The sequence below is a fragment of the Salvelinus fontinalis genome, chromosome 33 (assembly GCF_029448725.1).
Source record: "Salvelinus fontinalis isolate EN_2023a chromosome 33, ASM2944872v1, whole genome shotgun sequence".
Taxonomy (NCBI): domain Eukaryota; kingdom Metazoa; phylum Chordata; class Actinopteri; order Salmoniformes; family Salmonidae; genus Salvelinus; species Salvelinus fontinalis.
In genome coordinates this window covers 30,324,699-30,346,437 of record NC_074697.1, presented here as the reverse complement: position 1 = coordinate 30,346,437, position 21,739 = coordinate 30,324,699, and the positions used below count along the sequence as shown (strand labels likewise).

General features: G+C 42.0%; 1 protein-coding gene across 4 annotated transcripts in view; it reads left to right on the top strand.

The window, feature by feature from the left end:
- LOC129831988 (membrane-associated phosphatidylinositol transfer protein 3-like) overlaps window positions 1-7,072 on the top strand; it is a 142,548-nt gene extending 135,476 nt beyond the window's left edge. For all 4 annotated transcript variants that reach the window (XM_055895679.1, XM_055895678.1, XM_055895681.1 and 1 more), the window contains 2 exons: window positions 21-411; window positions 3,757-7,072. In XM_055895679.1, coding sequence (XP_055751654.1) covers window positions 21-344 — 324 coding nt within the window. In that variant the 3' untranslated portion in view covers window positions 345-411; window positions 3,757-7,072. The remainder of the gene's footprint in view (window positions 1-20; window positions 412-3,756) is intronic.
- The last annotated feature ends 14,667 nt before the right edge of the window (window positions 7,073-21,739 follow it).

The following is a 21,739-nucleotide window of genomic DNA, read 5'->3' as shown; positions in this document are numbered from 1 at the left end:
TGTCTCTCTCTTTCCCATAGTTCCTAAGTGATGGCTATGCAGTGCACCTCTCCTCACTGCAGTTTGGCCACCGGACCAGACCCAAGAAGACCTCCTCGGTCCGCATGGTCCTGAGGAAAGGCTCCTTCGGCCTCTCTGCCAAACCTGACTTCCTGTGTAAACGCACCCACCTGAGGAGAACCATGTCTGTCCAGCACCCTGACCCTCCCTGCACCCCCAACCCTAAGCCTGAGCGGGCCCAGAGCCAACCAGAGTCTGACCAGGATCCCGGGGGAGGAGGAGGGGGCGGCGGCCATGGTGTCTGGGGGCGGGCCTCCATACACCGTGGAGACGCCACACCCTGACAGGCAGAGAGAGATGGAGGGAGGATGGACAAGGAGGAGGACAAGGGTCTCATTGTCCAGGGGCAAGGTGAGAACTCACACTAAAAGGGTTTCAATTGCCCTATATTATACTCCTAGAACTATATGATCATACTGTCTCTCTATAATAGCAACAATCTGAAAAATATCCCCCCAGAACGTGTTTCTGAGTTGTCGTACTTGAGGCTGTGAAAATATACTGCCCCTCTTCCATTGTGTAATTTCTGTAGCCTTTACTGCAGCATAGTAGCAGTTATGTAATGTGAATAAATGATTAATTTTGAATAATTTAGGCATTCACCTTTGGTTCTTCAGCATTGTGTCCTCAGCCTTTGAGAACATAAGGCTTTGTAAAGCTTTCACTCCAACACAGATTGATTTCCTTTGCTCATATTGTACTCTGGTGCAGTCAATAAATGTTCACCTTGATTTTGTTATGTTTTGTGGTGCGAGGGTCATCACAGCTGAAGTAGGTGCTGCAGGCATTATGATTTATACAGCTAAACAGAATAATAACAGCTTTACTGTCCGAGAGGAGGAGAGAAGGGGCAGAGAGGTAGAGAGAGAGAGGTAGAGAGAGAGAGGTAGAGAGAGAGAGGTAGAGAGAGAGAGAGAGAGAGAGAGAGAGAGAGGTAGAGAGAGAGAGGTAGAGAGAGAGAGGTAGAGAGAGAGAGAGAGAGAGAGAGAGAGAGAGAGAGAGAGAGAGAGAGAGAGAGAGAGAGAGAGAGAGAGAGAGAGAGAGAGAGAGAGAGAGAGAGAGAGAGAGAGAGAGAGAGAGAGAGAGAGAGAGAGAGAGAGAGAGAGAGAGAGAGAGAGAGAGAGAGAGAGAGAGGTAGAGAGAGGTAGAGGTAGAGGTAGAGGTAGAGGTAGAGGTAGAGGTAGAGAGAGGTAGAGGTAGAGGTAGAGGTAGAGGTAGAGGTAGAGGTAGAGGTAGAGGTAGAGGTAGAGGTAGAGGTAGAGGTAGAGGTAGAGGTAGAGGGGTAGAGAGGTAGAGAGGTAGAGAGGTAGAGAGGTAGAGAGGTAGAGAGGTAGAGAGGTAGAGAGGTAGAGAGGTAGAGAGGTAGAGAGGTAGAGAGGTAGAGAGGTAGAGAGGTAGAGAGGTAGAGAGGTAGAGAGGTAGAGAGGTAGAGAGGTAGAGAGGTAGAGAGGTAGAGAGGTAGAGAGGTAGAGAGGTAGAGAGGTAGAGAGGTAGAGAGGTAGAGAGGTAGAGAGGTAGAGAGGTAGAGAGGTAGAGAGAGATTAGACTGGGAAATTGAAACATGGAGAGAGAGACTGCAGTCAGAAAGATGGACAGAGATGAAAGAGAGAAAGGGATGGAGAAAGAAAGAAAGCGAAAAGGGAGAAATAGAGGGGGGAGAGCAGACAGAGAGAGCAGAGATCAGTCTGTATACTCTCTCATAAATATTCATGAAGGAACCTGCGGTAGCTGTGCTATTATTAGGAACAGCTCCTTTATTTTCAAAGCCCACTGCCTCCTATTTTCCAATTTTACAGAGCCGCATAGAGGGCCTGATGAGCTACAACTGGTGTGTCTAGTCAAGCACGAAATCCACTCATTTCTACATTTGGGAATAGTGTTTCTGCAATTACGGAGATTGGAGTATGGGTGCTGTGTCACTTCAGTGGGCCTGTAGGAACTAATCTAGTTGGCTTTTGTTGGTATTGATAATACACCGGTGTATAGGATAATTCACTGTTCACTTATACAGTTGAAGTCGGAAGTTTTAATACACTGAGGTTGGAGTCATTAAAACAAATTTTTCTTCCACTCCACACATTTCTTGTTAACAAACTATAGTTTTGGCAAGTCGTTTAGGACATCTACTTTGTGTATGACACAAGTCATTTTTCCAACAATTGTTTACAGACAGATTATTTCACTTTCACTGTATCACAATTACAGTGGGTCAGAAGTTTACATGCACTAAGTTGACTGTGCCTTTAAACAGCTTAGAAAAGTCCAGAAAATTATGTCATGGCTTTAAAAGCCTCTGATAGGCTAATTGACATAATTTGAGTCAATTGGAGGTGTACCTGTGGATGTATTTCAAGGCCTACCTTCAAACTCAGTGCCTCTTTGCTTGACATCATGGGAAAATCAAAAGAAATCAGCCAAGACCACAGAAATAAAATTGTAGACCTCCACAAGTCTAGTTCATCCTTGGGAGCAATTTCCAAATGCCTGAAGGTACCACGTTCATATGTACAAACAATAGTACACAAGTATAAACACCATGGGACCATGCAGCCGTCATACCGCTCAGGAAGGAGACACCTTCTGTCTCCTAGAGATGAACATACTTTGGTGCGAAAAGTGCAAATCAATCCCAGAACAACAGCAAAGGACTTTGTGAAGATGCTGGAGGAAACAGGTACAAAAGTATCTATATCCACAGTAAAACAAGTCCTATATCGACATAACCTGAAAGGCCGCTCAGCAAGAAAGAAGCCAATGCTCCAAAACCGCCATAAAAAAGCCAGACTACGGTTTGCAACTGCACATGGGGACAAAGACCGTTGAAGAAATGTCCTCTGGACTGATGAAACAAAAATAGAACTGTTTGGCCATAATAACCATTGTCATGTTTGGAAGAAAAAGGGGGATGCTTGCAAGCCGAAGAACACCATCCCAACTGTGAAGCAGCGGGGTGGCAGCATCATGTTGTGGGGGCGCTTTGCTGCAGGAGGGACTGGTGCACTTCACAAAATAGATGGCATCATGAGGGAGGAAATTATGTGGATATATTGAAGCAAAATCTCAAGACATCAGTCAGGAAGTTAAAGCTTGGTCGCAAATAGGTCTTCCAAATGACCCCAAGCATACTTCCAAAGTTGTGGCAAAATGTCTTAAGGACAACAAAGTCAAGTTAGTGGAGTGGCCATCACAACGTCCTGACCTCAATCCTACAGAAAATGTGTGGGCAGAACTGAAAAAGTGTGTGCGAGCAAGGAGGCCTACAAACCTGACTCAGTCACACCAGCTCTGTCAGGAGGAATGGGCCAAAATGTGCCCAACTTATTGTGGGAAGCTTGTGGAAGGCTACCTGAAACGTTTGACCCAAGTTAAACAATTGAAAGGCAATGCTACCAAATACTAATTGAGTGTATGTAAACTTCAGATCTTTTGGGAATGTGATGAAAGAAATAAAAGCTGAAATAAATCATTCTCTCTACTATTATTCTGACATTTCACGTTCTTAAAATAAAGAGGTGATCCTAACTGATCTAAGACAGGGAATCTTTACTAGGATTTTATGTCAGGAATTGTGAAAAACTAAGTTTAAATGTATTTGGCTAAGGTTTATTTAAACTTCCGACTTCAACTGTATATGGCTTTGGGCTTTGATTGGAATAGGAACCACTAAACTAAATGAATCTTTCTTTCTTTTCACAGTGTTGTCACATATATTGGATCTTCTGCTGGTATCAGTTGTGTTAACCTACTGCTTGGCTACTTTGCCCTCTACACATCTTCAACAGCTTCTCCACTCCCAGGACTCAATAGATCATGTGTAATATTCCTCAAGCGTTCCCCTAATGCTTGAAACAGCCATACATTCATCTTAATGCGGCCTCTCAAGCTCAAATTACGTCCAAGTTTTTTCAGTGGCAGTGCTATTGAAACAGTATGTTATATTTTGTCAAGCAAAGATTGAGACACTTTGGTCATTTGTATCATGGTGCAGAAACACTTGCTGCAGAACAGGAGATCAACACACAGACGCCACCACAGTCAAATGCTAGAAGACTCCCTCTCGTCGCCCACTGGGAATAGTAACAGAGGCGATCCTGTTGAAACCTATGGAGGAATGTTCTAGCCCAAGCAATACACCACCAGGAGATGTTCCAGACAATGTTTTCATTGACCTGTTGTGTTGACAGGTGGCAGAGCTACACTGACAGACTCCTGCAATTATCCTTTATATAAATAGGACAGACATCTTGTCCCTCTCTGTGGTCTGTGTCCCTAGGAGCGCTGTGGGCCTCTGGCTGCTTCACACTGGGGACATTAACCTTATGTTCCTCAGCCCGGCTGACCTCACCTAACCCCACTCCAGCCTCAGCCCTATAGCCATCCATCCATCTCTCCCTCTCTCATTCAGTCAGTCAGTGAGGCAGAACACGGCTTCAGACAGCAGCCAGGTAGGGGGTCCATGGCCACTGAACCGACGACAGAGTGGACAGCCGAAAGTTTCTCTGTCTTTCACTATCTAAGTACTACAGTATACCGCGGTGCTTGGTGTTCTGTAGTTGTGAATCCTAAAGGACGTGTTGTATCTCAGCACACTCGCTGCAGGCTGTGACAATCCCTGTGGAATGCTGAATCCTGCTGGCTCAGATACGATAGAGGGATTTGCCTGCTGTTGTTGTGATCTTATATCTAACCGCAGATGTTGAACTACATGTTTGACTCCGTCTCTGTCAGGATCCTGGGCTTGGATGGATGGACTGAGTATGATGTGCTTTGTAAAGCTGTTTGAGGGAATGGTTGTACTGAATTGACCGAAATTCTTTACAGGGTTGTGATGAGATAGAGTCAGACATCAGAGTAGTCATGACGACCTCACATGAGGAATGATGAAACAACTGATTGAATGTTGTTATTGTCAGAAGTCTAAAACATGGAACTGACACTTAGAAGTGAATATGTTCTATTAACGGTATATCTTGCAATAGATCCTAACTTTCTTGTCAGGTGAAATAACATCATTCAGAATGTTCTAGCTACCATCCATTTTAGGAAAGCTACATCTTGAACTGTAAGGGTCGTCGCTGGGACTAATGAAGGGGTGTGTCTATTGATATGAGATACCATGTCATCATATCTACTGTACTATGGTGGGTTAGGAAAAGATCTGACCCCTCTGTGCAACTCACATATTTTTCTATAATGAAATACTGTGTACAGAAATATTTTAAAAGTGTGTTTTTTTAACATGGTTGTTTGACGTGACTGATAGTTACTTTTGCCTTAAATTGTATTTTGTTGTTGTGTAGAATTATGAAAATTACATTATTATCCTAATTGCTTGACCAAAGTAGGAGTTTGACATTCATGAGAAAGTGCGTTGTATCTACTTGGTATTTTGTCTTGTATACATTTGAAGTATATTCTGAAAGAGAGTCATGCGTCATGCATGCACTGTGAGTGTGTGTTATTGTGTGTGTGTACGTTTCTTTATATTCAAGTATTAAGTATTTATGGTGTAAATACCTGTAGCTCCAATATGCTCCTGAGCACGACAAGTAAAGACCATTTATTCTGGAGGGAGAAGTCAAAGGTTGTTCAGTGTTGCCTGCTCTTAAAGGCAGGAGTAGTAGTGTGCTCTTAAAGGCAGGAGTAGTAGTGTGCTCTTAAAGGCAGGAGTAGTAATGTGTTCTTAAAGGCAGGAGTAGTAGTGTGCTCTTAAAGGCAGGAGTAGTAGTGTGCTCTTAAAGGCAGGAGTGGTAGTGTGTTCTTAAAGGCAGGAGTAGTAGTGTGCTCTTAAAGGCAGGAGTAGTAGTGTGCTCTTAAAGGCAGGAGTAGTAGTGTGCTCTTAAAGGCAGGAGTAGTAGTGTGCTCTTAAAGGCAGGAGTAGTAGTGTGCTCTTAAAGGCAGGAGTAGTAGTGTGCTCTTAAAGGCAGGAGTAGTAGTGTGTTCTTAAAGGCAGGAGTAGTAGTGTGCTCTTAAAGGCAGGAGTAGTAGTGTGTTCTTAAAGGCAGGAGTAGTAGTGTGCTCTTAAAGGCAGGAGTAGTAGTGTGCTCTTAAAGGCAGGAGTAGTAGTGTGTTCTTAAAGGCAGGAGTAGTAGTGTGCTCTTAAAGGCAGGAGTAGTAGTGTGCTTTAAAGGCAGGAGTAGTAGTGTGCTCTCATATGGGTCAGATTTAACACGAGTGTCTCACCAAGAATTGCACTGGCAAGGTTTTTATAACTGTTGAGAAAGAGCAAGAGCTTTAGAGTTGTCTCAGGGTTAAGCTTCAAACCCCATTGACTGGAGAAGAATCCTCTCTGTTGGCAGGAAATCAGAAGCATAGAGAGAGTGAGAGAGAGTCCGTTATTTGCTTTCCTCTTTTATTGAACCACATAGAGTAACACACCTTTGGGCTGGTACCTAAGCTTACTAAACTAATGACAGAACAGTAGCTATATTTAAAACATACAAAGTCTCTGTATCCCCATCCCTATAATAATGTCAATAACATACCAGCAACAATGTCCTGGTCTGAGGGTGAATACTGTTGATAGGATGATATACAGTTGGATTTGTGATTTGTATCTTGATCATGACAATGTCATCTGATCGTGGCGATGTCTGAACTTATCATTCCCATCAAAATAATGTGTTGTACACTGTATGGTACTCACTGTATTTTCAACGACACTACCATTGGGTGTTGTACAGTACGCCATTTACAGTAATTCTGATTTCAGCTGGCCTGTTTCCTATAAAATGTGGTGGGAAGGACAAAAAAATTGTCATTCAATATTTTACATAATTTATGTGAATTAAGTGATATTTGTTTATTTATTGTCATGCTATTCTATCTTGAGGAAAAATGTATGGTCAGAGTTACACTGCTGCAGAAATCAAATTGAACATTTTGTACAGTTTTAATGTAGTGTAAACATTTGTTTATATGATATAGTTTCTTGTAATTGTGTTATTGGACTTCAACCATCTCTCACTATCCTGTCAGTAATAAAAAAAAAAGAGCACAGACAAACGCTCAATTTGGTCCAATGTTCCTTGATAAACGTCCCATCGTTCTAATAACTCCATCAAGCCCATAATCACACAGCTTTGTGCAGACCTCTTCTTAATATTTATGCTAATCCACAGCTATTTGGAAAGCTTTACCAGATTGTTAAACTGGTACATTGTCAAACTTAACCCTGAAATTGAACCCCTCGCCGTCTTATTTTGACTTCCTGTGTCCTTATCCTTGTTGTTATGAATCTCATTTGTCTTTGATATATTAATAGATATATTTATGGGGAGAAAAGTTAGTTCACAGGAAGTCTGTAGAAAGTATTGCCTACTTTTTGACACCATTTGTCATACTGCCAAGCCCATCTGGCCCGATCAATATCTGGAATGAAAGCAGTATCCCTATAAGACTCATGTACTCATTGTCACAGTTAATTTCAAAGTCAAACGAACATTTACCTCTCCATCAAATACACTCTGAGGCAAAACAAAAGCTTTCTAGACTTGATAGTATAGGGATTATGATCACTGCAACTCTATTTATCTTCCTTCACAGTTACCAGGCCTACAGTATGTAGTAACTATTGTTCATCTGAATAGTTTATTAGAGTTCCACCATTACCTCTCTTCTAGCCACATAAAGAATTCCAATAATTGTAAAGGCTTTTTGAAACCTGGCAGGGTTGTTCCTTTGGGCTATGACAGGAGTCGTGACTTCCATCTCATTCAGTTTGAGTAATTGCACTTGATTTCTTTGGCTGCAAAGCTATTCCCTTAAATGGTCGACAACACAGCAGAGGGCCATCATGCCATGCAATCACTTTGAAATATGTCTCACACAGCGGGAGAGAGGGGACTGGAAAGACAACAATGCACTCGACACACACACACGTCTCAGCACATACAGTACCAGTAGTACCACGTACTCATTCCAGGGTTTTTCTTTATTTGTATTCTTTTCTACATTGTAGAATAATAGTGAAGATATCAAAACTGTGAAATAACACATTTGGAATCATGTAGTAACCAAGAAAGTGTTAAACCAATCAAATATATTTTATATTTGAGATTCTTCAAACTAGCCTCCCCCCAAAAACAGAAATACCTTATTTACATTGGTATTCAGACTCGAAATTGAGCTCAGGTGCATCCTGTTTCCATTGATCATTCTTGAGATGTTTCTACAACTTGATTGGAGTCCACCTGTGGTAAATTCAATTGATTGGACATGATTTGGAAAGGCACACACCTGTCTATATAAGGTCCCACAGTTGACAGTGCATGTCAGAGCAAAAACCAAGCCGTGAGGTCGAAGGAATTGTCTGTAGAGCTCCGAGACAGGATTTTGTCGAGGCACAGATCTGCAGAAGGGTACCAGAACATTTCTGCAGCATTGAAGGTTCCCAAGAACCCAGTGGCCTCCATCATTCTTAAATGGAAGAAGTTTGGAACCACCAAGACTCTTCCTAGAGCTGGCCGCCCGGCCAAACTGAGCAATCGGGGTAGAAGGGCCTTGGTCTGGGAGGTGACCAAGAACACGATGGTCACTCTGACAGAGCTCTAGATTTCCTCTGTGGAGATGGGAGAACCTTCCAGAAGGACAACCATCTCTGCAGCACTCCACCAATCAGGCCTTTATGGTAGAGTGGCCAGATGGAAGCTACTCAGTAACAGGCACATGACAGCGCACTTGGAGTTTGCCAAAAGGAACTTAAAGGACTCTCAAACCATGAGAAACAAGATTCTCTGGTCTGATGAAACCAAGATTAAACTCTTTGGCCTGAATGTCAAGCATCACTTCAGGAGGAAACATGGCACCATCCCTATGGTGAAGCATGGTGGTGGCAGCATCATGCTGTGGGGATGTTTTTCAGGGACTGGGAGACTAGTCGGGATCGAGGGAAAGATAAACGGAGCAAAGTACAGAGAGATCTGTGATGAGAACCTGCTCCAGAGCGCTCAGGACCACAGACTGGGTCAAAGGTTCACCTTCTAACAGGACAACGACCCTAAACACACAGCCAAGACAATCTCCGAATGTCCTTGAGTGGCGCAGCCAGAGCCCGAACTTGAACCTGATCTAACATCTCTGGAGAGGCCTGAAAATAGCTGTGAAGCGACGCTCCCCATCCAACCTTTCAGAGCTTGAGCTTGAGAGGATCTGAAAAAAAGAATTGGAGATACTCCCCAAATACAGGTGTGCTAAGCTTGTAGCGTCATACCCAATAACACTCGAGGCTGTAATCACTGCTAAAGGTGTTTCAACAAAGTGCTGAGTAGAAAGGGTCTGAATACATATGTAAATGTAATATTTTAGTAGTTTTTTTTAATTAAACATGTGTTTTAAATAATTCAAACCTGTTGTTGCTTTGTCATTATGGGGAATTGTGTGTAGATTGATGAGGGAAAAAACTATTGAATCAATTTCAGAATAATGCTGTAACCTAACAAAATTTGGAAGAAGTCAAGGCATCTGAATACTTTCTGAAGGCACTGTATAGGTGACCTTTGTAACATGTTAGGTAATCCATGTACTTGATAGAAAGTGATCTCAAGACCACTATGTAGTCCCACTGAAAGTGGTTGTTATGATTTGTAGAATGTGGCCTGAAATAGCCCCTAGCAGCGCAGCACTTCAGTGCTCATGAAAACTGAGGAAATATGCGTCTGCACGTCTTGGTTGTGAAACAGAAGTATAAAGCCGCCAAACAGGGGAGTAGAGAACTCAGAAGGCATGCAGCAGCAGATCATGTTTTGTTCGTTGTGAGTCACGCAAATATAATTGTCTAGTACATCAAAATTCTTATTCACAGGACACATACTGTACGTCTACTTGCACAGCAGTAACTTTCCAGCTCATACTTTTCCAGAATTATCTCGTGCCAAAAGAACTCTCTACTAAAACTCTCTATGGCAGGTAGTTTCAGAGCATGCAACCACGTGCCAGTGCTGAATCACTGGGATTGTTATTCCTGGACACAAATCCAAAGCTTAATTTGTCCTGTGATCTTGCCGGTGAATTCTGGATGCCACAGCAGGGAGGAAATGCTTTAAACTCTGCCTAGATAAACAGCCCAGTGAATGAGAGAATGAGATAGATATAGATATAGATAGATAGATTCCTCTGAGGGCCAGCCAGTCTCTCTCACACACACTCCGCTGAAGCACATTACCCCAATGACGAAGGCCATACAGATAAAGTTTCCCCTGACAATCCAGTGTGGGACACACATACTGCTGTGCTTTCTTTACAGAGGCTACTATTAGTTTCCAAAAATGTAGAAGGGAAATAAACTTTGGAAATAAATTCTTTAGATTACTTCATGAATTCATTATATAGTGGTTTCCATCAGAATACTTAAAAAAAATGTTCTCTTTTGAAAATATGATTAATTCTGTCTCTGTTTTCTATTTAAACTCAGAGGACAAAAAATGAATTGCCTTAAAATGGATTTAAATAAATGCCCTTTAGAAAAAAGGTCATGCACCCAAGCCACGAAAGGTCACGCACCTGAGCCTATCATTTCTCAGACGATTCCCATACTGGCTATGTTTTTGGATTTGACTGCCAGCTTGCATGGTCTCATCTGATCTGATTTCGTCAATATTTAACTGGCTTTAGTGGTTTTATTCCCCTGGATCGCAAAAGAAGAGCTGCAGGACGAGCCCTTGTTTCTGCACTTCGCATGCTGGCCATCAATATGTAACTTTATGGAATCACATTCATCAGAGTGTAGATGAGTCATTAGCATTTGTCTGCCAGGATCCAGGCATGGTAAGACCTGGCAAGGTGACAAGCTTTCGTTCAAATATTTTTATTGAACACACACAGGAATGGTGTATAGGTATGAAAGGCAGGTATACATTTTTTAACTAAACATAAAAGAGCAGACAGAAATAAAAAGATCCAGAGTTCTGGGTACAAAACAATTATTACAAAACAAGACATACAAAACAAGGACAGGTAGAAAGAAAGAGGGTGGGTGTCACCCCCCCTTATTCCCCCCCTTTATCCCTCCCCCCCTTTATCCCTTCCCCTTATACCCCTCCCCGCTGCTCGGGTGGCGGTGCCAGCACGTGCTGCCCAGAGGTGGATTAAAATATTACAATGGAGAGTGCGTTAAAAAGTACAAATTCACAGCGCCGAATGGTCCAAGTAAGAGAGGAAAGGCTGCCAGATCTGATCAAATGTTAATAATTTATTGTTCAGAATATATCTAATCCTTTCTAAGTGTACAGTGTTTGCCAATTCGCTGAGCCATAATTTGGTAGTGGGCGCTTCCCTCTTTTTCCAGAACAACAAGATTAGTTTTTTTGCCGAAATGAGACTGTAAGAGATGAGTTGTTTTTGGGGGTTGGTTAGTCCGATTAGGGAATCAGACACTCCCAGGATTATCAGAAGCGGGTCTGGGTCAATTGAAGTCTCCAGAACTTCAGAGAGGATCCTAAAAATTCCACACCAGTAACCATGCAAGCTAGAGCATAGGGCAAAGCAGTGGAGAAGTGTACCCTGTGCAGCCTGACATTTATCACACAAAGGGGATGTATCAGGAAATATGCTATGCAGTTTGGTTTTGGAATAGTGTAATCTGTGTAATACCTTGAATTGTATGAGACGATGTCTGGAGTTAATGGAGCAGGTGTGGATATACTCCAAGCTATCTTCCCAGTCTGCCATCGAAATGTCAGTCCCTAGTTCTTCCTCCCATTTTGCCTTAATGGCCTCTGTAGAGGGTGTGCTAACCGATTGAAAAGAGTCATATAAACGAGATATCAGTTTGTCTGAGGTGGGGGATGTTTTTATGCATCCGTCAAACATGGAAGGCTTAGCGTTCCCAAATGTTGGGAGGTGTTTCCTAACATAGTCTCTGATTTGTAGGTATCTGAAAAAGTTATTTCTGGGAAGATTATAAGTTTCCCTCAGCAACTCAAAGGAAGCAAAGGTCCCTTCTATATATAAATCCCCTATGGTACTTATCCCCAACTCTCCCCATTGCTCAAAGGTGTTATCAAGGTTGGAGGGGGCAAAGGAGGGGTTCCTGGCAACAGGGAGCATGAATGACATTGGTCTAAGCTCAAAGTGGGTTTTAATTTGCTTCCAGATTCGGACTGTGCTATGTATAATAGGATTGTTACGATAAAGTGACCTCTCCAGATTGACAGGCGACAAAATCACAGCACCAATAGAGAAGGGGTGACACTCCTCACGCTCCATACTAAGCCAGGTGGGTGACGGACGTGCGTCATCCAGCAAAAACGTAACCGCACGGAGGTTAGCGGCCCAATAATAAAATATAAAATTTGGGAGAGACAATCCTCCTTCCATCTTGGATTTGCAGAGGTGTTTTTTACCTATCCTGTGTGTTTTATAATCCCAGATGAAAGGATTGATAATTGAGTCCAGTTGTTTATGAAAGGATTTAGGTATGAATACTGGGATGTTCTGGTATAGGTAGAGCAGTTGTGGGAGGAAGACCATTTTAATGGCATTAATTCTTCCGAGCAGAGAAATTGGGAGAGTTCTCCAAAATTGTATGTTTGTTTTTAGTTTTTGCATCAGCGAGGGGAAATTCTCTTTAAATAGTAAGGAATATTGTTTGGTAACTACAATTCCTAGATAGGTAAATTTTTCTGAACTTAAGTGGAAGATGTCAACTTAACCTGTTGGGGATGGGGGCGCTGTTTAGACTACTTATGCTAATTTGGCTAATTTTTTAAACGGCTTCCCACAAAATCCTTGATCGTACAATATGCATATTATTATTATTATTGGATAGAAAACAGTCTATAGTTTCTATAGGAGTTGAAATTTTGTCTCTAAGTGGAACAGAGCCCATTCTACAGCAATTTCCCTGACATGGAGTCAGATTTGAGAAATGTTGGCCACTCTTCTGAAGTCATTTAAAAGGGCACTGTCGTTGCTATGACTATACGGACACTTCTTACGTCTTCCCCTGGATGCCTTTACGTGATGACGATTCCAACGGGGTCGATTGCACGTTCACAGGCCCTACAAATGAAAAAACCCTGAAGCTAGTCATTCTTTGGGAGCTGCGTCATGAGCAAAGTGGACACCGGCGCGCACCTGTTCCAAGCTTAGTTTAGCCTGTTATATTTCTCCGGTCATCTTTTCACTCGTTATAGGAGTTAAAAACATCATAAGGTAGTTAATTTAAAGCGTTTTATAGCAATTTATATCCGTTTAGTGCGATTTTGGGACATTTATTTTTGCAACGATGTGAAAAGTTGGGCACGCTTTTCAGTTCATCCCGAACGCAGTTGACTTTTCCACATGGCAAGAGGACAGCTTTCCACCAAAAGACGATTTCTCCCAAGAAAGGATCCTTTGCCCAAGATACTGATGGAAGAACAGCTCAAGGTAGGACATTTTTATTATGATAAATCGTGTTTCTGTCGAAACATTTTAGTGGCTTAGGACGCCATGTTTTTTGACGTAGCTTCGCTTGGCGCAAACTGTATTGAAAAGTAAGGATAAATTAAAAAATTTAATAACGCAATTGTATTAAGAATTAAATTGTCTATCAATCCCTGTCCACCCTATATTTTTTAGTCACGTTTATGAGTATTTATGTATAAGAGTAGATCACTGTCTAAGTGGCGCAAGGACAAATTCTGACCAGCTGAGTTACATTTCACATTGTCTAACCATGATTTTGGTGGCTAAATATAAACATTTTCGATCAAACTGTATATGCATGTTGTAATGTGATGTTACAGGAGTGTCATCGGAAGAATTCTGAGAAGGTTAGTGAAAAAATTAATATATTTTTGGCGATGTTGACGTTATCGCCCACTTTGGCTAGAATCAATGCTGGGCTGCTATGTGCTATGTGCTATGCTAATATAACGATTTATTGTGTTTTCGCTGTAAGACACTTAGAAAATCTGAAATATTGTCTGTATTCACAGGATCTGTGTCTTTCGATTCGTGTATGCTGTGTATTTTTACGAAATGTTTGATGATTAGTAGTTAGGTAAACACGTTGCTCATTGTAATTATTCTAGTCCATTTGTGATGGTGGGTGCAATTGTAAACTATGCCATATACCTGAAATATGCACTTTTTTCTAACAAAACCTATCCCATACCATAAATATGTTATCAGACTGTCATCTAATGAGTTTTTTTGCTGGTTAGGGGCTATAAATATCTTAGTTTAGCCGAATTGGTGATGGCTACTGGTGTTGGTGGACAAATAAAAGATGGTGGATTATGCTAATGTGTTTTTAGGTAATAGATGTACATCTTTACATATTGTGTCTTCCCTGTAAAACATTTTAAAAATCGGAAATGTTGACTGGATTCACAAGATCTGTGTCTTTCATTAGCTGTATTGGACTTTAATGTGTGAAAGTTAAATATTTAAAAAAAAAAATTTTTTTGAATTTCGCGGCACTGGTTTTTCAGTGGGGGGGGGGGGGGGGGGTGCCGCTAGCGCCACGCTGATCCTAGACAGGTTAAGTGGAAGATGTTCTAGCCAGGAGGTGTTTTGTAACCGTATGGGCATTAATTCACTCTTGTTCCAATTTATTCTGTATCCCGAGAAGGTACCAAACTAATTAATCACATCCAGAATAGCTGAAATACTAGCTTGGGGTTCTGTTACATAGAGGAGAATGTCATCTGCGTATAGGGAAATCTTATTTAGAGTATCTTTAGTATTATAGCCGTGTATTGCTGCATCAGATCTAATCGTCTGAGCGAGAGGTTCAATGATTAGGGCGAAGAGCATAGGCGACAGCGCACAACCCTGCCTTGTCCCTCTGTAGAGGTTAAATCGGGGCGACAATGATTGGTTAGTGAGTATTCTCGCACAGGGGTTCCTATATAAAAGCTGGATCCAATTTATGAACCCATCTCCAATATTACATTTATGTAGGACTTTGAATAGATAGGACCACTCAACTTGGTCAAAAGCCTTCTCGGCGTCAAGAGATATAACGGCAAGGTCCATGTTTGGTAACCTCTGAGAATACATAATGTTGAAGAGGCGCCTGAGATTGAAGAATGAGTTTCTGTTCGGGATAAAGCCGGTCTGGTCCGAATGGACCAGTTTGCCAATTAAAGTGCTAAGCCTGTTAGCCAGGGTTTTTGCTAAAATCTTTTGGTCTGTACTGAGGAGGGATATTGGTCTGTACGACCCTACCTCTTCCGGATCTTTACCCTTCTTATGTATAACTGTAATGAATGCTTCATCCAAAGTAGATGGGAGAGCTCCATCCTCTCTGGACTGAACCAACATTTTGTGCAGGTAGGGAGAGAGCATGTTGCTGAATGTTTTATAGAATTCACCCGGGTATCCATCTGGGCCCGGGGTCTTGCCACTCTTTATAGTTTTGATTGTTTCTCGAATTTCTTCAAGAGATATTTCCTTATTCAGGAAGTTAGAATCTTCCTGGTTCAGGGCAGGAAGATTACAGTCATCCAAAAAGTTTTGCATAATTAAGGGGTTAGAATCGGCTTTAGATGTATATAGAGTCTCATAAAACTGACGGAATCTGTCATTGATGTCTTTGGGGGAAGAGAGTAATTCCCCAGATGCAGACTTAACTTTGTGAATCATTCGGTCACTCACAATTTTTCGAAGTTGTCTGGCGAGTAATTTGTGTGGTTTGTCACCAAACTCAAAATATTTTTGCTTGGTGTAGAGAAAAGATTTAGCAATTTTAGCTGAGAGAGTCTGATTATATTCAAATTTTAAAGAGGTAATTTTTTTATGTTTACATTTACATTTTACATTTAAGTCATTTAGCAGACACTCTTATCCAGAGCGACTTACAAATTGGTTCTCCATAGATGGATGTCTAGCATTCTCCCTATCCAGTAAGTGAATTTGTCCCTCCAGTTCTACCAATTTTCCCTTGTTTTGCCTACTCCTGGCAGTCTGATAGGAGATGATACAGCCTCTCAAATAAGCCTTAAGTGTTTCCCACAGTAATGCTGGGGAAGTCTCTGTGTTGTCGTTGGTATCAAAGAAAAATGTTATTTGGTCTTTAAGATGTTCACAGAATGTTGGTTCTGTGAGGAGCTGAGGATTTAACCTCCAGACCCTCTCGTTTGGTACCATGTCACCCAATCTCAGGGAGAAGGTGAGTGGACTGTGGTCCGAGATTATAATATCATGATACTTCACATTACAGGTATAGGGGAGTAGTTTAGCATCAACCAAAAAGTAGTAAATTCGAGTATAAACATTGTGAACATGAGAGTGAAAGGAGTATTCCCTGCCCATAGGGTTAGTGATCCTCCATATATCAAATAAGTTAGAATTCTTTATGTAGGTATTCAAGAATTCACTTGAATAGGAGGTGGGGGTTCGCCGGGTAGAGGATCTGTCCAAATATTGGTCTAGCACGCAGTTAAGGTCCCCTCCAATGTTCAGGTTAGTATGGGAGATATCTGGAATCAGGGCAAGGACTCTTTTGAAAAAAGAGGGGTTATCAATGTTTGGCCCATAGATATTTAGTAGAGTTACAGAAGTAGAGTGGATCTCTCCTATTACGATCACATAACGACCCTCTTTATCCACAATAGTGGTTTTATGTAGAAAGGGAATTCCTTTCCGTACCAGAATCGCTGTGCCTCTCGTTTTGGCAGAGAAGTTAGAGTGATAGATACACTTGCCCCACCCACCTACATTTAAGTCTGTTGTGAGCATTATTTTTCAGATGGGTTTCTTGCAAAAATATAATATCAGACGAGAGTGCTTTCAAATGGGCTAGGACCTTGCCTCTCTTAATTGGTTAGTTTAAGCCCTTGACATTCCAGGAAGTGAATGTGAGCCCCGCCCCCCTCTCATTTGTAGTTCCTATGGTGGCCTGCATAACTTGTAACTCAATAAAAAGGTAAGAAAGCGCACCAAACCATCACGATCAGCATATGTAGCAGCTACACCCGAGCAGTATCCAACCAGCCCCTCCCCCCCTGCAAGCCCCTTTACTTCCCACCCTGTTCCCCTACTTTCCCCACTATTTACCCCCCCCCGCCCAACCCACCTTTAACAGGCATACACAAATAGGAGAGAAAATAAAATTAAAATAAAAATAATAAACACATTGTCTGGCCGATGCCAAAAAAGCACGGCGCGACCTCGAACAAGAGGTGAAACAGAAATAAAATCCCGACTGTACGTTCACCTCTCACTATCCTAGAACTTCTACTAACATATGAACTGAGGAGGCTCCCGCGAATAAAGTGTCCAATTAGCATCTAATAAACCTAAAGAGAATAAGTTGCAACCTAAACATATTGCACACTTAAGCGTCATCTTGGGTCTATCTATCCCTGAGATAAGCAAGATATAGCATCACAAGATTATTTTGCTAAGCACTGCCGGTCTAAACATGAACCATCAGCAACCAACTTAGACAGCCGTACATTTACATATTGTGGGTTAGATCGGAAACAAGTATTTTTCTAAATTAAACGTATCCCCCAGTCAGAAAATAAATAAATAAAAAACTTATATACATGTATACATACACACACATACACATACTTACCCATATACATATATATATATATACATATACATACATATACACACATATATATACATACATACACATACACACACACACATACATACATACAAACACATACACACACACACATCCCCAAAAAATACATATAAAGGTATATATTTAAAATATACATATATACATACACACACACACACCCATACATATCTACATATGCGCATATACACATACATACCCATACATACAGAAACATTCATGCCCCAGGGTAATAATCTACACTAATTTAATATATACACATACATAATAGTAACATGCTAAGAGAAAATAATTATAAAGTACAAATAATAATTATATGCACGCACACCTACCTAGACACTACAGAGGGCTGGTAGGGATCTAATCGGGAGAGCGGCCCTCGGCTATATCAAAGGCAGAACGGCACAAACATCCACCTGCTATCCAGGTGTCTGTGTCTGCCCCTTCCCCACCATCACCCCCAGTCCCCTGCAAGCTTTAAATAAATGGTATTGTAATAACAATAAATGTAAGAATTAAAAAATAAATAACGAAACAAAAAAAAATGGGGGGAATATAAGTATATTCATCCGAAAGTGTCAATGATCAAACCTGGAAGGCATCCTAAATAGGCATCGCTCTGAACACAGCCAGAATGAAAGTGACTTTAATTGAGAGCCAAGACCGCCCTCCACAGCATCTTACATGTTCGGTAGCCCTTGTTGAGACCGTTCAATACGGTTTCACCCGTTATGGTTTAGTATGGATTCGATTCCATGAGCAGACCCTAACACACAATGACAAGGCACTCTAACCTGTACGGGGGATTGGCGTATGTTCCCGGATAAACTTCTCTGCGTCCAAAACCGAGGAGAGCCACATCTTCTCACCAGAGGGCGGGGTAATTCTTAGTCTTGCAGGGAAGAGCAAGGCTGGGCGAAGATGGAGTTTGTAGAGTTTGGCCATGACATCTCTGTAGCCGCCACGGTCCTTTGCCACATCGGGCGCATAATCATCATAGACACGGAAGGGGTGCCCTTTATGTAACAGGTTGCCCCTCATTCGGGCCTCGCGCAGGATAAGATCCTTGGTCTTGAAACTGTGACAACAGATGATTACTGGGCGAGGGCGTTGACCCGGTCCAGGCACTGGGACAGGGGCGCGATGTGCACGGTCCAGCTGGGGGTCCGAAGCCAAAACGTCCGATCCCATTGCATCCTTCAATAGCTTGGCGAAGAAGTCGGTGGGGCGAGAGCCCGCCTCTACCCCCTCTGCCAGACCAACAACGCGAAGGTTATTACGTCTGGAACGGCCCTCCAGGTCGACCACTTTCACAGAAAGCCTCTGCACAGTACCCTGTAGTGACGAGCACAGCTTCTCTAACTCGTCGATCCTACCAGCGCTGAATTCAGAAGCCCTCTCAAGGTCCACAATACTCTGGCCCTGCGAAGCGACCGCTCGAATGGTGCCCTCGATGTTGGTGTCCAGTTCAGCAATAGTAGCCTTAAGATCCTCAGCTAAAGCAACACGCTTCTCCCAAAGCCTGGGTAAGTTCTTTAAGTGTCACGTTGTTGCCTGTGCCTTCCGCCATGTCTGTCTCGTTGTTTGGTGTGGAGTAGGCCTCCGATGTGGATTTATTGTCCTTTGGTCGCTTATTACTCGGCATTTTTACACAGAAAGTTACGATGTTGTATTAGAAAGAAACGTTTGTTGTAAAAAGTATCATAAAGTAGGTTAAGTTAGATTATTTCGCAAAAAAGTTGCAGGAGCCTCTCACACGCAGCCGTTCACTCCAACATGCTAGCTCCGCCCCCAGGTGACAAGCTTTCAATGAGCAAAGAATATAATAGAAAATAAGTTCCTTCAGTCACTTATTCATTTTATAATTGACCAGAAATCAAATAATTGTTAGACTTCGGTTCTTTATTACTTAGGTCAAATAAATGATGTTTCTTATCGGCAGGATGTTAGACAAAAGAAAACAATTAGATTAGTTACAACATTTCCGTAACTGTGTAGGTACCGTTGAAGAACATATCTCTTACTTCCAGCACTGTGAAAGACATAAACGTATATATTTTTTTACCTGTTAAGTTTACAGAGAACACTAGTTACAGGTGAGAGGAGGGGGGATGAATGAGCCAATTGGAAGCTGGGGATGATTAGGTGGCCAAATTGGAAATTTAGCCAGGACACCGGGGTTAACACCCTTACTCTTATGATAAGTGCCATGGGATTTTTAGTGATCACAGAGAGTCAAAACACCTGTTTAATGTCCCATCCAAAGGCAGCACCCTACACAGGGCAATGTCCCCAATCACTGCTCAGGGGCATTGGGGAAAATGTTTTAGACCAGAGAAAAGAGTGCCTCCTATTGGCCCTTCTACAGCATTTCCAGCAGCATCTGGTCTCCCATCCAGGGACCAACCCTGCTTTGCATCAGAAACAAACCAGCAGTGGGTTACAGGGCGGAATGCTGCAGGCTGAAAAGGTATGGTATTTGAATGTGTTCTGCACATTGAAAACACTAGATTAACTTTTAACTTTGGGTCCGGCACTTCCCGCTGCGTTGTCTATTATTTCCAAGGCAATGTATAGAACGTTACAATACAACAAGCAGACAGTCATTTCACAAGCTAGCTCTCTCAGAAAAGCACATGTTGTCCTGTCTGTTTGTTCTGATAGAAATGATGGTACTAATGTCATAGTATCCCAGACTTGAACTATGTTTATGAAGGTATTAACATGATCTTCTTTCGAACTGTAAAAATTATAGACTATCATTTATTGCATCTACAACAACCAGACAGACTATAATTTCACAAGCTACCTCTCTCAGAAAATGACCTGTTGTTCAGGTGATAGAAATGACAATAATCTGAGTTTAACCCAGACTTGAACTGTATGTTTACCACAGTATAATAGCACCATTCAGTTCTCTCTGATCTCTCCATGACAGCTCTAACCTTCCATAGTGAGCTGGAAGAACTTGGTGGTGTCTCCATACTCTGTGGTTGTTGCCTTGCAGTTGAAAAGTCCTCGGTGGAGGTCCCTTAGGGCCTTGGTGATGGTGACTTTGGCTTCTGCCCCACTGCCGACCAGCTCTAGGTCCTCCCATCCAGCAGCCACGACACCGTCACAGGGGGTTTGGCGTAGATGGGACAGGACAGCACCATGTCACTGAACTGCTCCACTGTCACATTGTCTGTACCTGACAGATCTGTGAGGACAACAGGAGAAGAGGAACAGGAGGAGGAGAGGAATAGAGGGATCAGGAGGAGGAGAGGAATATTATATTATGATAGGGATCAATACGGCTTTCCAACTTAATTGAGTGTGTGCTAAGGCATAAATAGATGTATCATGCTATGAATTCTTGTAAATGAATTGTAAATGTACACTACCGTTCAAAGGTTTGGGGTCACTTAGAAATGCCCTTGTTTTGAAAGAAAAGCACATTTTTGTCCTTTAAAATAACATCAAATTGATCAGAAATACAGTGTAGACATTGTTAATGTTGTAAGTGGCTATTGTAGCTGGAAATTAGATTTTTTTAAATTGATTTTTAATGGAATATCTACATAGGCGTACAGAGGCCCATTATCAGCAACCATCACTCCTGTGTTCCATTGACACGTTGTGTTAGCTAATCCAAGTTCATCATTTTAAAAGGCTAATTGATCACCAGAAAACCCTTTTGCAATTATGTTAGCACAGCTGAAAACTGTGGTACTGATTAAAGAAGCAATAAAACTGGCCTTCTTTAGACTAGTTGAGTGTCTGGAGCATCAGCATTTGTGGGTTCGATTACAGGCTCAAAATGGCCAGAAACAAAGACTTTCTTCTGAAACACGTCAGTCTATTCTTGTTCTGAGAAATGAAGGCTATTCCATGCGAGAAATTGCCAAGAAACTGAAGATCTCGTACAGAGCTGTGTACTACTCCCTTCACAGAACAGCGCAAACTGGCTCTAACCAGAATAGAAAGAGGAGTGGAAGGCCACGGTGCACAACTGAGCAAGAGGACAAGTACATTTTTGAGAAACAGACGCCTCACAAGTCCTCAACTGGCAGCTTCATTGAATAGTACCGCAAAACACCAGTCTCAACGTCAGCAGTGAAGAGGTAACTATGGGATTCTGGCCTTCTAGGCAGAGTTCCTCTGTCTCTGTGT